Source organism: Paramacrobiotus metropolitanus, unplaced genomic scaffold (assembly GCF_019649055.1).
Source record: "Paramacrobiotus metropolitanus isolate TYO unplaced genomic scaffold, Prichtersi_v1.0 Parri_scaffold0000030, whole genome shotgun sequence".
Classification (NCBI taxonomy): domain Eukaryota; kingdom Metazoa; phylum Tardigrada; class Eutardigrada; order Parachela; family Macrobiotidae; genus Paramacrobiotus; species Paramacrobiotus metropolitanus.
The window spans coordinates 789,768-804,988 of NW_026570250.1; the positions used below are offsets into that span (position 1 = coordinate 789,768).

Here is a 15,221-nt window from a genome sequence, read left to right on the forward strand (position 1 = left end):
ATGCAGTATGGGACTGGTAAGATTGCTTGACAAAATGCGTACCGGCCGGGTTTACTTACAGGAACCCTTGCTGACTGAATTCGACACCCAATATGATACGCGATAGCCTGTCCAAAATAACTAACACTGCCATCGCCGACGTAATCTGGACGCAGGCGCCATTTCCGATCTCAAGAGGCGATTTATTTGGGCGTTAGGCGCATTGTTAAGCTCGCACTATCGGCCTTTCGGGCCTCGGTTTATTCAGTAACTCCCTTGGTCGAACTACCAGCCGGAGATGTATTGCAGTGAACCAATCACCAAATCGCAGCATTTGGCGAGTACGGATGCGCCGCCACCAGTTCGGCGAGTGCAGAAATTAAAGCGTGATCATGAGACGACCCGATTATAATGTCAGAACTGAGACTGTTGGAGAGGGCTTTGGGAAACGACATCGCTAGCCAGGCGCGGATGTTGACCGTCAGCACCAAAGAGGCAGACGCATGGCTCCAAGCACTACCGGCAGCATCCCTTTGGACTTACTTAACGAATAGTTCAGCCTAAGGACCGCTGTAGCAGCGCTGCGCCTGGGTGGCAGGTGCACCCGTATGCACACCACACTAATACATTTGCGGCGACCAAGCGGATGAGCATAGCTGTCATGGTTTTAGCTGTAAGTTCAATGCCGGACGGAAAGCTACCCATAACGCCTCAAAGCGGTCATCAAGCGCGCCTTTGCTGGGATCAAAACTGAACTGAAACCTCCGGGAATCTCCCGTACAGATGGCAAACGACTAGACGGTATGACAATTTCCCCATGGGAAAGGCGCTGGCCTGGGATGTAATCTGTCGCAGGACCATGGCCTTGTCATACATGGCCGCCACTTCCGCTCGAGGCGAAGCAGCAGCAGCGGTAGCCGAGCGGAACAAGACCGAGAGATATCACAACATCCCCCAGGATTACTGGTTGCCGCCGCTGGGCTTCGAGATTTACGGAACATTCGGACCAGAAGCCACCCGGCCGCTGAGCGTGCTAAGGAAGGTGATCCAGCAGTAATCAGGCGAACCGCAAGCAATACAATTTTTGAGTCAACGATCGGCGTAGAAATTCAGCGAGGAAACGCAATATACATAATGGGAACAACACCAGAGGCGGCAAATTTGGACAAAATTTTTTCTGATATTCGCCCGTCTGTGTTTGTAAATGTTGCAACTTAATCTGCCGTTATTCCATTTTCTGGTGACTTAAAAAAACTGGAAAATGTGCTACTGGAAATTCAATAAAAATACGTTAGTTCTCACACGCTGCAATCAGTATCTCAACTTGACCTTTCGGCCAAAATATGAAGACGGTTTTGTCTAGGATTGATAATTGTGATAATTGGATAGGGAAGCATTTATTTGAAAAGAGATCATTTTAGCTCTTTGAAACGGTTTCAGAAACAGATAAATCTTACAATTAAAAAAGGGGCAAAGACAACAATCCAGAAAAGCTGCCAAAGAGGCGACTTAGTTTGTTCAAAACATAAAACAAGCATCGTAACAGTACAGATTAGAATCAGGCTAGAGCTCCAAATATTTTTGTTCTAGTTTCGCAAACTATGGATTGGCGGCAATCTTTTGGTTAATCCAATCAACAAAACGCGACACTCTCGTAAAAATACCAGGTGAATTTGCTCGTGCGCATCCAAACCCGCCTGTAAAATTTGCATTAATTATAAAAGCAGCCTTAGTTATAAAATATCGGCCGTACGATACATTACATATGCAATGCGTTGATACAGTAATCTTACCGGATGTTATTCCAACAATCTCCCAGACTCCGTTTCTAAATACAGTCATTGGGCCGCCTATTAAAAGAGATGAAGAGCTGCAGATCACGGTACAAGTGTGGGGCACATTCGGAGCCAAGAACTATTCTCCGTCCCCACAAAATGCCCTCTTCCCCCAAACACGCAAGCAAATTAAATAAAGTGCGAAGCGGCACGAAGAATTCAAAGTTGTTCTATGATTGTTTGTAATTAATTGCTAATATCGTGTGTACGCATAATTACTATTAGTACTGTGTTGGTCATCGTCGCAATTAATGATTTGTTAAAACGGATACGGCAAAGTTTACGCTATATACAGATATTACGCTGGCTGCTGGTTTGACGCATTCTGCATTTTTCTGGTATACGTACTGCCACACTCTGTAACACTGACAAAGATTTATGCTTTAAACTTGCATCACTTCCACAAGAGTGAAACTGCAAAGAATGGTTGCAACATACACAATACTCTAACTACGTCTGCGGTTAAAGTTACGCTGGCCCAAACTTTATTACGCTGGACGTTACATCGTTTATGATCTTATGCATGCTTGTGGCTGTTAAATTTGTTCAGCTACATTTCGTTTTACTACTGGTAAAAGCGAATTGCGTACAAAAACGTGGAGGGAATTACCTGAGTCTCCCTGACAGGCATCTCTTCCGCCTTCCCGAAAACCAGCACAAATCCATTCATTCCTAATTATTACTCGCTGAGGAGGATCTCGTTGACCAAACATCATCTGGCAGTCACGATTAGTTATGATAGGTAGCTGGACAAAATTCATGGTAGCGGAAGATCCGACGTCATCTATGCACAAGATCAGTTAAAGCAAAAATAAATTTCATGCCCGCTTGTGACCGCTGTTTAACTGTATTGTGCATGTAATTATTACCCCGATAAATTTCCAAGCTTTCTTAAATTAAAATCGCATTTACAGTATATTGCACAAGACTGCATAACTACAAAGTTTACTGGCCTAAATAATTGCATAAATCTGCTATACAAGTACATAAATATATGTGCCCGTACTTAGGTGAAATCATATTTTTGTACAGCCCGTTAAAACCGGCTGACTATACTGCAGAACCGTAGATGTGTACTTACTTGGTAAATTAATTGCCCAAATTGGCCAGTTAGGGAGTTTATTTGTACGGAGCTAATATTAAACATTTGTAACCATTCTTCTTACTTTCGCTAAGCTTTCCCCAGCCGGAAACCAATCCCATGTCACCAACAAAATCCTCATCCTGCTGCGGTAAACAAACTGGCTGCGCTTGACCGTTAAAACTTATCCTCCGGTCCAAGCGAATCAGGGCAATGTCAAACAACAATTGCCGGCGGTTAAAGCTCTCGTGAAGGATAATCATATCGGCTCCGAACCTCTGCTCCGGGATCATTTGCAGAAAAGCATCAAACTTCGTTATATCCAGAGCGCCGATGACCAACGTCAACTGATTGCGTTGTACTCTGCAAATTTGGTGGGGAAGTATTGTCACTTCAGTAGATAATGATTTATCGATGTGTACACCTACGCGGATGCGCAGTGAGCAGCTGTAATAATCCATCTGTCGTTCAAAATAGCGGCTCCACAGAAATGAGTCCCGAAGGCTTGTACGGAAACCTGCCAAGGAATCTGCCCAAAAAATGCACGCTGTCCTCCAACAATGCGACCAGATGCTATCGGTGGAGCTCGACCACAAACTGCAAAATAATGCGCGTTTGGTAATGTTGTATATATGTATGTTGTACATATCCCTGATATCCGCACAGTCCGCATTACCATGACATGGTGAAGCATCAACGCGCTTACATGTACTGTACTGTATTTCTGCCCGCACAATTGTTACAATCGTACAAAAAATGTTTAATTAATAATATTTTAAGGATGCCCATAAATTAAAGGTGCATGTAATAATCACAGGCGGGAGGGAGATTCTCGACGATTAGCCTCCGTGCTTTTATGCATCGATACTCGCTCAAACGAGATCGTAAAAATAAAGGAATTTACTCTGCAAATTTGTTTTCGTAACTTACACTGGGAGTATGTGGCAGAAAGGAAAAACGAAAGCAGAGAGACCAACCAGGTAAAATACGTCGGGAAGGAAGTAAGCATCGTACGACCAGAGTCTGGAATCTGAAATACACATCAGATATCATGGTGTTTAATTCTCAGTAAAATGTGTGGATAACATAATATCCTGGGATAAAAGTGCCGAATTGCAAGTGCACGATTTTGGCTACAGCTGACTATTTTCGGTTCCCACCCGTACAGCAGACTTGTCTGTACCATATACACGTCATATTTTATATCGAAAGGAACAACAGAAATTGTTGAGTTCGTTAGTAGTTATCTTAAGATTCTTCTATCACAATTCGCAACCTTAAGGCAAAAATCATGCCAGTAAACTGCTTCGGTATAAACAAACGAACTCGTTGCCTGCATGAAATCTGAATTGAAATCATCGTATTTGGTCAGCTCCGTAAATTCGATTCTGCTTACCGGCAATAAATCGTTAATTAATGACAAGGGCGTTGCCTTATTATCACTCCATATGGCATTCGATTTAGAGATGAACCAAATATAGTGTTGTAAAAGGTGGTTATTAAATTACAGACATAACAAGTACAACAAACATAAATAATTAATATAGTTAGTAAAAATACGGAAATGAGTCGCCGAGTTAGAAAGTGTCACAATCAATGCTGACACTGCTGAGCTACTATAGTACTGGCCATCATCGACTGATCATCCGAAATGATGCGCACTTTTATTGTCATTGAAAGTTTTTAGAACGATCAATGTCTTTCTCTCTATCCCTTCAGTTCTTAGCTTCTCTAGGTTTTGATGGCATTCAGATTCACTGAATATATAAGAAAGCGAAAGTGGGTATTGTTTTTTCGTCGCCCTACATTCAGTGACTTTTCTCGGCGTATTGGTTCCAGGGGGAACAATGCCGCAGATCATTTGTCCAGCGAACTGTACTGCAGATAAGGCAGAGGAAACGATAAGACTGATAACTTTTTCTTGACCAATACTTATAATTTACTCCGGCAGTTTCGGGCTTACAGTAGACTGAAGTTATACTGCTGCATTATGCACGCGCCGTACTAATTGTAGGGCGAAATCAATTACCGGTATATGGTCGGCGCAGTTTCATACAAAAACGCTACAAAACAGTCGAAAACACAGCTGATAGTCTGTGCGCAGTTGAAAGGCGACAACGAACACTGCACGTGCATGTGCTTATTGATATTAAACCAGCCGGCAAAACAGCTGTCATTTTGAAAGTTAGATGAGACAGTGCTCATGTAAATTGTATGCGAAACTGCTAAAGTAGCCGACAAGCGAAATTATGCTACAACAAACTGTACAATTAGCCGTCTCATAAAATATAACTTTTCTAACTATCACATTGATGTTTACTAAAAATGGAGTGGCGTGTCGTACCTGGGGTAGTGTACTGGTCCAAATCTTTATGATCCTAAACTGTTAACTTGCCGGCCTTCGTCTGCGGAATAATGGTACAATAACAAATCCACCGAAGATCGCAGGGAAAGTAATCCAGCGAGATGTTAGAAATCCCCTGTGCTACTTGCAGTAGCAATCAACGTAAAAGTTGAGATTTTGTCGTTCCGTGGATCATCTACTGACGATTACCGCAGACTACCGGCGTCATCAAAGTAACAAGATCAAAAAAGGTAAAACCAGTGCGGAAGGCAATGCAGAAAAAGCAGTATGTCTTAACTACTTGAGAGAGTACACATAGACTAAACAATAACGGCTCAATAAAAAATACGAATCGGCGATTATTGTTTTGTAACGATTACCAAACCGCAATCAATTGGCGGTAAACAAATCGCAGCGGGCGAGAAAAGCCAATTGATTAAGTAAACTATGTATTTAAGAATAGACGGATTGTCAGCGGATAGACCTATACACAAGATGAGCAGAGTGAAACTCAAAATGCCGCGAACACAACCAAATGCAGTGCCGGCGTAACGCTTTTTTATATACCTATACGTGCACAATAAAAATGCCCGCCTGGAATCCCTGCAGAAATACACAAAAGGATTTAGCATAAAAATGACTAATAACAAAAAATAGTTGCCAACTAATCAACACCGTCTAAAATACTGGTGAGTGATATAAACCGTAACTCAGCATTTTTCGCATAGTGGTATTTAATTTGGTGTTCCGGTTGAGCCGTTTAACTGTGCCGTGAGGAACAAAAGCCTAGGTGTAAATCTGTGCCCAGATTGCTCTTTTTGTTTGTATATTTCGTACTAACAATTAATATTGCATAATTTGATGCATAGGATAAATTACACACATTTTTACTGCGTAATAACCAAATTTTATCATCTGATCTTACTCACGGCATTGATAACTTGATGGTTTTGCCTGATGTGAAACTGCCGCTAAGTGAACATTACGTCGTGACATGTTATGTATAACATTACAGATTGGCAAAAATACCAAAGACGCCTCTGTCATATAATATAAAAATGGCAGTCATATCCGCTCGGTAATAAAACATTTGCGCGCACATACTAGTGCATACTGATTTCGAAACGTTGCATAACAAAAGAAAGCAACCAACTTTTTGCGGCAACGAATGTACTTGAACTTTACACATTCAAGTTAATTGTTACTCGCACCTGCGCAGAAACGTACAAGAGTGCAATAATTCTAGTTAATTTGTCCGTTTTTCAGTTAATGTTGCTTTTACTTATCTACATACTTTTATTTTCGTACTTGTACTCGCACTATTAGAGTAGTAGGCTTGAGTCAGATGGACACTGCAATAGATTTAATACGTCATATAATAATTAAGTGGTGACTATAAATTTGCAAGAACACCACATTTACATCGAATCAAGTCTAACGTGCCCATATGCTTAGGTACAGTGCATTATTAGAAGTCGAATTTGAGGCTTTATTAAACATATCTACGAGTACTTAACAGTCTTATTGTCGAGGGTCAACGAGCCGGTAACTGGTGGATATACCTATTGTACGGGAAAAGTACTGTACTACACAATTACAACATTTCCTTACTTTTGGCGCGTACATTTTGTAAGACTTGCCAATAGGATTTGATACCAGGTTTTGTGTAATTCTGCATTTCTAACCGAAAAGTTATACGGATACAGTAATACACACAGCAGCAGTTAATTAACTCAGTATTAATGCGGCCGTGACAGGTCACAAACAGACATGTAATTTATAACTGTAGATTCGCACTTTCGTTAGTACTCATACACAGAAAGGGAAATTTTAAACCACCGGGGAGTATAATCGAAACGATGGATCCGGTTAAAATTAGCGTGAAGGAAGAGAACATGCAGCTGGATTACTCCGCAAGTCTTACATAAGTAAAAGCCAAAATACAAGCAAATGGTTTAACACTCAGCTTATCCTGCATTTAAAAAGAATATGTGCAATTAGATGCATACATAGTATCTGATGATAACCTGAAACACACCGGTAATCATGGTGATTAATTTAAATTTAACAGAAACACTAGGCTATCAGTTCAAATGCTCGCGTCCCGGAACGGCGTCTTTGATGGAGCTGATGACCAGCAGTCAGCGAATTCGATGATCTCCATAGCTGTCGAAAACGATGACGATGATGTCGAGCACGAAACAACTGCCGGAAGGGAGGAGACTCTTCCATAGGAGTCTCAGCCTGCGGTGCGTTTGTCCTTCTTGTTCGCTTAATTCAAAACAAGCAAAGCTGCCGTGATCACAATTTAATTTATTGTAAGAAATATAATGCATATGCGAAGCAAATTGCGCACCATATTTAACATGCCCTAATTGCCTATGCAGCTGTGTATTTTTGAATTATATTTCCACTATTGTTGATTGTAAGAATCAACCTGCATACTGTATGAATGTACGGAAAAGGGGCACTATACGGGCATAAAATTGGTAAAGATGATTTTAAAAGAAAGCTCAGTAAAAGAACTCCAGTGTTATCTTATTAAAAAGTACTAGTAATATACATGCACAAACATTTCTTCCCCATAGCGTTCGATGCAAAGGTCGTAGCGGAGTTGGAGGTTGATCGCCGTTTGGTAATTGCTCCCTGTTTCTTCCAAATCTAATTATTCTCCATCTTGCTCGCGTAAGACCAAATCCTAAGCATAAATCTGTAGGCATATTTGTTTTTGTCGTAAACAGTACAAATTCCTAAAATACTCGTATAACAATAGGCAAGTCTTAAAATAAGATAACGTAAGTACAGTTTTACCACTGGTTAAACGCGTGTCACCTCCACCAAACAAATCCTCTCCGTTGTTAATAAGATTTTCGGATGAAAACAGCAGAAACGGCCGAAATGCTGGTTTTATAGTAGGTGTACACCTACTGCCTGTCGAACGATTGCGTTCCCTTTTAGACACAGGCATTATTTGTTCACTTTCTCCATTAAAAGACAAATCACTAGTACTGTAGTGATGATATTGGTAACTAACCATGTTTTTGAATTTTTAGTTAGAAAGTGCTGCAGTATTACAAAATCTTAAACCCTCACTTTGCTTTTTGACATATCCCAGGCAATGCGCAAAAAGATAGCCAGATTCCGCGAAAAAATTCACCCCGTAAACATCAAATACGTCCCCGGTTGCTAGGAAGAATGAATATTATGAAAGAGATGGCAGTAAAGATTCCGAATTACTGGCGAAAAAAACCACGCGTTTACGTTTCTGAATAAGGAAACAAACGAACAAGTACAAGCTGAAACAGCGAAGACTAGCTGAGTGCTGATTGCTCCGGAATCTGTTGCTGAGAAATTCTTGCGATGACCTTTTGTTACGAAGCTGCAAACCAACTTGAGAAACCGTATATCTCGACGATTGCCACTCGATTACGGTGGCAATGGTCGAGAATTCGATTGCCGGCGAACTCGGCCGGCACGTACTGCGCTGCAAACGAGCCACAGAAAGGCTGCCAAGCCATGACGGCGTTGGCGGAGAGTTCACTCGAAGACGGAGTAATGCCTATTTTCGATCAAGAATAGATCCCCAAGCAGCCTGTTCGCTAAAGATGACAAAGGCATGATGTAATTACTTGCGCGCCTTGGGAGCCTGGTAGACCACTAGCATTGGATGTGACCTGTGTGAATACTCTGGCCGCGACGCATGTCCATACGTACGGAGTGTACGCCACCTACATCTCCATGAACCTGGTGCGGCAGCGGGACACACCGGAAGAGGGAAACTAGCAGCGCTCAGCTGCTGGCTGCACCAAAGATACCAATTGGTGCCGGCAGCGTTTGAAATTTATATCTCTGGGGAACAGGAGCTAAAGACTTGTCAATAGAACCCGAAGTGGCAAAATCAGTCGGCTTATACAGTAAGCGAGCCGACGTACAGTACCTAGCAAGAAACCTTGTTCTTGTGAAGTTATTGTTTTACTCGTTATTCTCTAAAGTTGACAGACATGTAAGTGCCTAAATAAGAGCATTTCTGGCATTTTTAGCTGATTCGAGGGTTCGGTGGGCTGATTTTTAGAACAAGTATAATGATAACAGGAAACAGCTACATTTTTCATGTACAGATAACTGCCAATTGCCGTTCGAGTTTTACTGGTAATATCGCATTGTCATCTTATGATCGATAAACTGTCAAAAACATTCGAGATCCATATAAAAAATGAATAAACTTAAAGAACAACAGATTATCCTCCATTAGAATTTCCACCTCCAAGACCTAAATTAATTGCACATTCGTTAAATCATAAGGATTGATAATGTTACGCGGAGCTTATATCATACAAAATGATAAACGGTAAATATAAAAACTTACCATTAGAGGATGGTCCCGCTGGGCCCCCAGCGGCGCCTCCACCACCGCCTCCTCCTCCACCTGCCCAGACAATAAACGATGACAAATAATCATTATAACTATCTGTAATTGTATCCATACCTCAGTTAGGGCATATATAGGTACGTATTGTAACTAAAGTTATTTCAGTGAAGGCCACATAGGTATCAGAAATTTTTTATAAACGTCATTATTTTATGAACCGTCTGATCAACCACCTACTAGTGAAATAATTGTAGCAACTGGTGAATCACTTAATTGTTCTAATTGTGTAATTGTATCAATTCCGATTTCCGTCAAAAATTTAGGTGAATCGCTTCCTACCATATAACGGTACATCATATTTTATGAGTTCCTGCTGGTATAACATACCTCCTCCAGGTTTTTGCCTTTTCTTAACTCCCTCGGTCTCAGATCCAGTCTGGGTGTTCTGGTTAGCCGCCAAGCTGCCAGTATTCTGTGGCTGAATGGACGGCGTACTCTGGGCATTTTGGCTGGCGGCCGGCGCTGGGCCGCCGGCCGGGGCACCGCCTGCTGGGGCACCTCCAGGTGGACCGCCAGCAGGAGGTCCCTTGGATATGATTGCTCCACTAGTATCACTGGCGGCTAATGTGCCGGTCAGATCAATATAGCTGTTGGCGAGTGAGCCCGGTCCGGGATTGTAGTAGCCGATTCCGGGGCTGCCGTAAATAGATCCGGTGTTGATTTGGTAGGAAAGTGGTGGCGCCAGCCAGGGGAACCCGAAGCCGGGATATCCGCCCCACCAGCCGTATCCTAAACCAAGGCCGGCTCCTCCGAATCCACCATAACCGCCGATGAAGGCCAGTACGTAGTGGACAACATGCCCTGAGTAGTTAACGGTACAAGCATAAGAAGTAAAGCACCTCTTGATCATAATATTATATCTTTCGCATGTAGCAAAGCATAACAAAAATTACTAATTATTATTTGCTTAAATTCTATCATCACACAAAAGGTCGTACTCGGGACTGTGCTTGCATACAAGTATGAATTTTATCCGCACAGTACTTCCTAATCTGCGAACTAATTGCACTGGTATAATGTCGGCAGTCGGTACCCAACAAAGTTTTCATAATAACTTACCTAGCAAGGGAAGCAGAGTGATCACAAGAAATGTCTGTAGAGTTATCATGTTTTTATGTTGGTGGCTCGAATCATCAGCAATAGAGAGTCTTGTTAAATGACTGTTTTTAGCATTCCGGAAAAGATGAGCTGTACCAGGGTAATGGTTGGTTAGTCTAAAACTCAGCCGTAAGCGTCGTGGTAATAATGCTGATCGAAGAATCGGAGCATCGGAATTCTCTGTGGTCATCATATCGGTTCTTCTGCCTAATTTGTAGCAGATTAATCAAAGCTTTTCTAAGTCTCGAAATTAACTTAAATTAGAACACTGGAGTGAGATTATTGTTTTATTGCATCGTCAGCGAACACTCAAAATAAGTCTCACGCAAAAACTTTAAATGCTGTTAATGATCTTTGCAAGTGATCCTCGTATACATAGAAAGGCAGCCACCATAATTCATTATATTAGAGCGCTTTCTTGGCCGGCGCGTTATTAGGTCATTGGCCATACAACAATAGTAAATACGTTCCACAATGGCGCATCTTTACGCATCTTACAAATGTAATGTTTGTGTCTTCACGCGCCCTTATGTACATGTACAGACGTTGACGCTTTGAACTACAAATCTTTTATACTGTATGATATTATACTATTACTCGTAGGGATAAGCCGTTTAAAAATAAGTTAAAAACTACAAAATATATTCCTGGCGCTTCTGCAAAGGCGGTTTTACTGCATTAGAAAATAATTGTTCATACTGACGGCTGTCGGCCGAAAAGAACCATTCTGCAATCTCGTATTCGTGCCGTTTATTATATTTATTCATGTTCGATATCATCTCTTAATTTTTTCCGGCTAAACTAAGAAAAGAATGAGAATTAAATCAGCGCTTCAAAACGATAAAACAATATGTCAAACAAACATGTGCAAACCGCTGTTAAAAATGGTGAAATTAACGCATATTATGTGTACGGTGTATTGCAACCTATAACAACAATAGTAACAGTTCCACCCGAAGATCAGCCTTGTGCTAATATACCTAGCGGCCACCGCTGCTACCTCCAGAACCGCCGCCACCACCGGAGCCAGCCGCTCCTCCCGAACTCGCGCCACCTGCTGCGGCAGCTCCGCTTGAACCTAAAACCATTCCAAAAAATTTGTTTAACATGGTTAGCGTTTTAGCATTTCGTGTTGTGCAATTGTATGTACATACCACCGCCTGCGTTTCCAGGTGCGCCGCCGGGAACACCACCGCCTGCGTTTCCAGGTGCGCCGCCGGTAACAGCTAAAAATAATTATGAATAATTAGAATAAAAATTAACCAATATTTTGGGCAAATAGAATATCCAATCGTTTTCACGGCAATGTTAAACGGCAAATTACAGGAATCGTAACAACAGCGTACAACTTTTCAGCATACTGCAACACTTGAGTGATTCAACCTGCGTAGGTGAATCGTGTATTGCGCTAAGTACTGCGCTAAGTACTTATCACTGTTCATGAGCGACGCACTCATAAAATGTAATTATTGAGCAAGATTCTGGAGCACTTACAAACACTTCCCGCCAAGCTTTGTATTCCAGTGGGTATATTGCCGGGGATTGCGTTTAAGCCGGTACCGGTCGCAACTGGGTTAATACCAAGTGAGCTGCCTGCGATTCCCGGGGAGCTGGACGTCCCTGGCATACTTTTTGCTGGCGTATTCGGAATCAAATTATCGGGAGCCGCCTGCAGACCCTTGTTCTGAATATCGGGATTACTGGGAGGCATGTTCGGCCCGCCTCCGGATGAACCTCCGCTATAGCTCGACACGCCACCACCATATGCACCGGCACCCCCACGGTCTGGCGGATAGTAGAATCCCACACCGGGGCTGCCATAAATGGAGCCGGTGTTGATCTGGTAACCCAGCGGGGGTGCCAGCCAAGGGAATCCGAATCCAGGATAACCGCCCCACCAACCGTAGCCCAGTCCCAGACCAATCCCACCGAATCCTCCACCGAAGAACGACTGGGCTTGTTTGAACAATAAGCCTTAAAACATTCCCGTAATATAGTAATTAAAGCGTCAAATTTTAATAATCAAATCCGTACACTTCTAAACTTTTATCAAAAACGCACAAAATTAGCGTGTCTACAGTAACGAAATGACCTTTCAATTGACTTACCAAAGATCACAATTAATAAGTGCTTCATTTCTAATAAGCGCACAATTTTTCGCCAAATAATATGCCAGCCAAATCTTTTTAACAGAACATTCGATTTTCTTTGAGTGCGTTTTTTGATTTTATAGTCGCTACCATTTTTGATGGTTTCATGGTTATAAAGATTCATTACTCATCTTGTATTAAGCAGTGTAAACTAGGTCGTCGAATGCTTCTTGGAACGTCTTCGCGTTCTTTTGCATTTTCACACACCCGAAAACAATTGTTTGGACGAGCTAATGCATGCCACATTAGAAATCGCGCACAACAAATTTAAGTTGTACAGAAAAATGCTACATCGTTATACTGTATTTCACAAGCACAAAATTAACAGAATTTTTTACTTCCCAAACACCGGTACTCATTTATGCAGTTTAGCTGAAAATTTAACTTCCAGTATGCGTATATGAAAATGTTTAAATCTTATGCTATAGAATATAAAGAACTTGACCGGCACCCTTTCGATTTTTGTGGTAATCCCACAACTTTCAACTTCTTAGTTAACAGTATGCGAGACTGTGCATAATGCAACTTCAGTAGAAGTACTTCGAAGTGTACTACAGTACAGAAAGAACCAATGAACATTAATATTTTACCTTTCATTTTTGTTCGTTCATTCCTGTTTTACTCTGTGAGCGTGGTGTTGGCCCACAAGTACCGCATTATGCGGCATACGAGTACTGTATCTGAACTGGGTAGTGGATACAGTGGGTAGCCGGCTAGCCCTAACTAAATCTTAAATCTAATCTTGAGCGAAGCAGTACATGTTATTGAATCTCGCTTTTGTATGTTTTTGCAAGTTTGTTCCGTGTCACCCCCAGAACGTTTAAGTTTAAGATCTCCAAACATTTAAGGAGCGGGTTGGAGAGCGACCAATATCTTAACTTTTGATTTAATTACCATTGCGGTACAAATAGGTATAATTTACATATCGTGCAATAAAAACCCAAGCCGAATATATTTGAGGTAAAACTGTAATTATATTATTAGCACAACTACTGTGAACTACAGAGTAAGTGCGTATATCCTATGAATAGCCATGCGATTGTAGCGATCAACCAATAATCGCTTCCAAACTTTGAAGTTTAAGTCGTAATTGTAAAGAACGCTCCCCACGCGATCAACATTCTCAATACCTACTGAGTTAGTCTGAGTATATTATATAGAAATTAAGATGAGTATAGATATACAGATACGTACAAGTGCGGCGCACTTTTGCATAATTTGACTGCTGTTCGTACTTTGTGCACGTCGCGCACCACATGCATTTATTGCGCTTTTTTACAGGGTTTTTGTTTCGAATTGTACTTTCGTTAAACCACCCAGCATTTAATAATTACATGGTTGCAACGTGTTCACGGTTATTTTCTACAGCATAAGGGTGGACATGGTATGCCTGACTTCATTACGAACCGTACTTCGTTTACAAAAGAACTGGGTGCCACCGCGAGCACACCGCTATCTGCAAGTCGTCAAAAGTTGGTTGTTATAACTGTGGCCTTCAAAGTACATAGTTTTCTAAAAGTTCCAAATATGTTAAACAGAACATGTGCTTAGAGGCAGTAATCATCACACAAGTACAAATAATCTCTCGGAGAGATTTCTCACAGGTAAACTCCTGATTTAAACCGGAACATTGCTGTTCCTAACAAAATTAAAGGGCTTCGCGACAAGCTGTGCTTATGTGACAAGCTTTATACTGTACATGCATAATAACTAAATTTTTCTGCAAAATATAGTGGCAACTCTTTACTTAATTACATATTGACGTTGTTACAGTCTAATTAAGTTAAAATTTAACGTTACAGAAACTGACCACACCGTTCGGTTTGCGCAAATTCTTGGCAAAATGAAAACCAATTACACCAGCATAAACGACTGCATTACTTACTCCAGGCTGGCGCAGAAATCCCTATATATGCACTTACACGGTGTACATATCATCATTAATCAATGTGAAAATACAAAAGAAACAAGTTCGAAATCAGTTTAATTGACCAATTAAGTGATTGACCTTATTAAATACAATTAAACGAAGCCACTGCGTAAGCAAAATCCAGTTGGGTGTTTATTTTTTAAAATCGAGATCACTATCATGCGTTACTCCCGTGCCGCGGATTTGTTGTTATTAGAGTGTAAACCAGATTTATGTACCTCTTAAGCACAATCATAAAAATCGCCTTTATATAAGTGTCCGGTAAGACCACAAAACAAAATCAGCACACGTATCAACTAAACGGCATTATCTAATTGCACAAACAGCAACACTTGATCACAACTCTAGAGATTCCCATAAATGATTCTATGGCCA

At 41.4% G+C, this 15,221-nt stretch overlaps 3 protein-coding genes and 1 long non-coding RNA gene across 4 annotated transcripts; all 4 read right to left on the reverse strand.

The window, feature by feature from the left end:
* Positions 1 to 1,368: 1,368 nt before the first annotated feature.
* LOC129588591 (trypsin-1-like) lies at positions 1,369 to 5,940 on the reverse strand. Its single transcript, XM_055482895.1, has 7 exons — positions 5,240 to 5,940; positions 3,826 to 3,925; positions 3,324 to 3,492; positions 2,981 to 3,258; positions 2,425 to 2,598; positions 1,773 to 1,829; positions 1,369 to 1,676 (listed from the first exon to the last, which is right to left on the reverse strand). The coding sequence occupies exons 2-7, from the start codon at positions 3,902 to 3,904 to the stop codon at positions 1,579 to 1,581; spliced, it is 855 nt and encodes a 284-aa protein (XP_055338870.1). The 5' UTR covers positions 3,905 to 3,925; positions 5,240 to 5,940; the 3' UTR covers positions 1,369 to 1,578.
* A 1,057-nt stretch (positions 5,941 to 6,997) lies between these two features.
* LOC129588600 (uncharacterized) lies at positions 6,998 to 8,379 on the reverse strand. Its single transcript, XR_008690495.1, has 3 exons — positions 8,051 to 8,379; positions 7,813 to 7,937; positions 6,998 to 7,510 (listed from the first exon to the last, which is right to left on the reverse strand). It is a non-coding gene; the product is annotated as an uncharacterized LOC129588600 (long non-coding RNA).
* Positions 8,380 to 9,212: 833 nt separating this feature from the next.
* LOC129588599 (uncharacterized) lies at positions 9,213 to 10,896 on the reverse strand. Its single transcript, XM_055482905.1, has 4 exons — positions 10,728 to 10,896; positions 9,996 to 10,469; positions 9,606 to 9,665; positions 9,213 to 9,509 (listed from the first exon to the last, which is right to left on the reverse strand). The coding sequence occupies exons 1-4, from the start codon at positions 10,774 to 10,776 to the stop codon at positions 9,478 to 9,480; spliced, it is 615 nt and encodes a 204-aa protein (XP_055338880.1). The 5' UTR covers positions 10,777 to 10,896; the 3' UTR covers positions 9,213 to 9,477.
* Positions 10,897 to 11,515: 619 nt separating this feature from the next.
* On the reverse strand, positions 11,516 to 12,960 carry LOC129588630 (uncharacterized). The gene is made up of 4 exons (XM_055482946.1): positions 12,875 to 12,960; positions 12,261 to 12,740; positions 11,921 to 11,992; positions 11,516 to 11,844 (listed from the first exon to the last, which is right to left on the reverse strand). Exons 1-4 carry the CDS (start codon positions 12,900 to 12,902, stop codon positions 11,747 to 11,749), a joined length of 678 nt encoding a protein of 225 aa, XP_055338921.1. The 5' UTR covers positions 12,903 to 12,960; the 3' UTR covers positions 11,516 to 11,746.
* Positions 12,961 to 15,221: the final 2,261 nt, after the last annotated feature.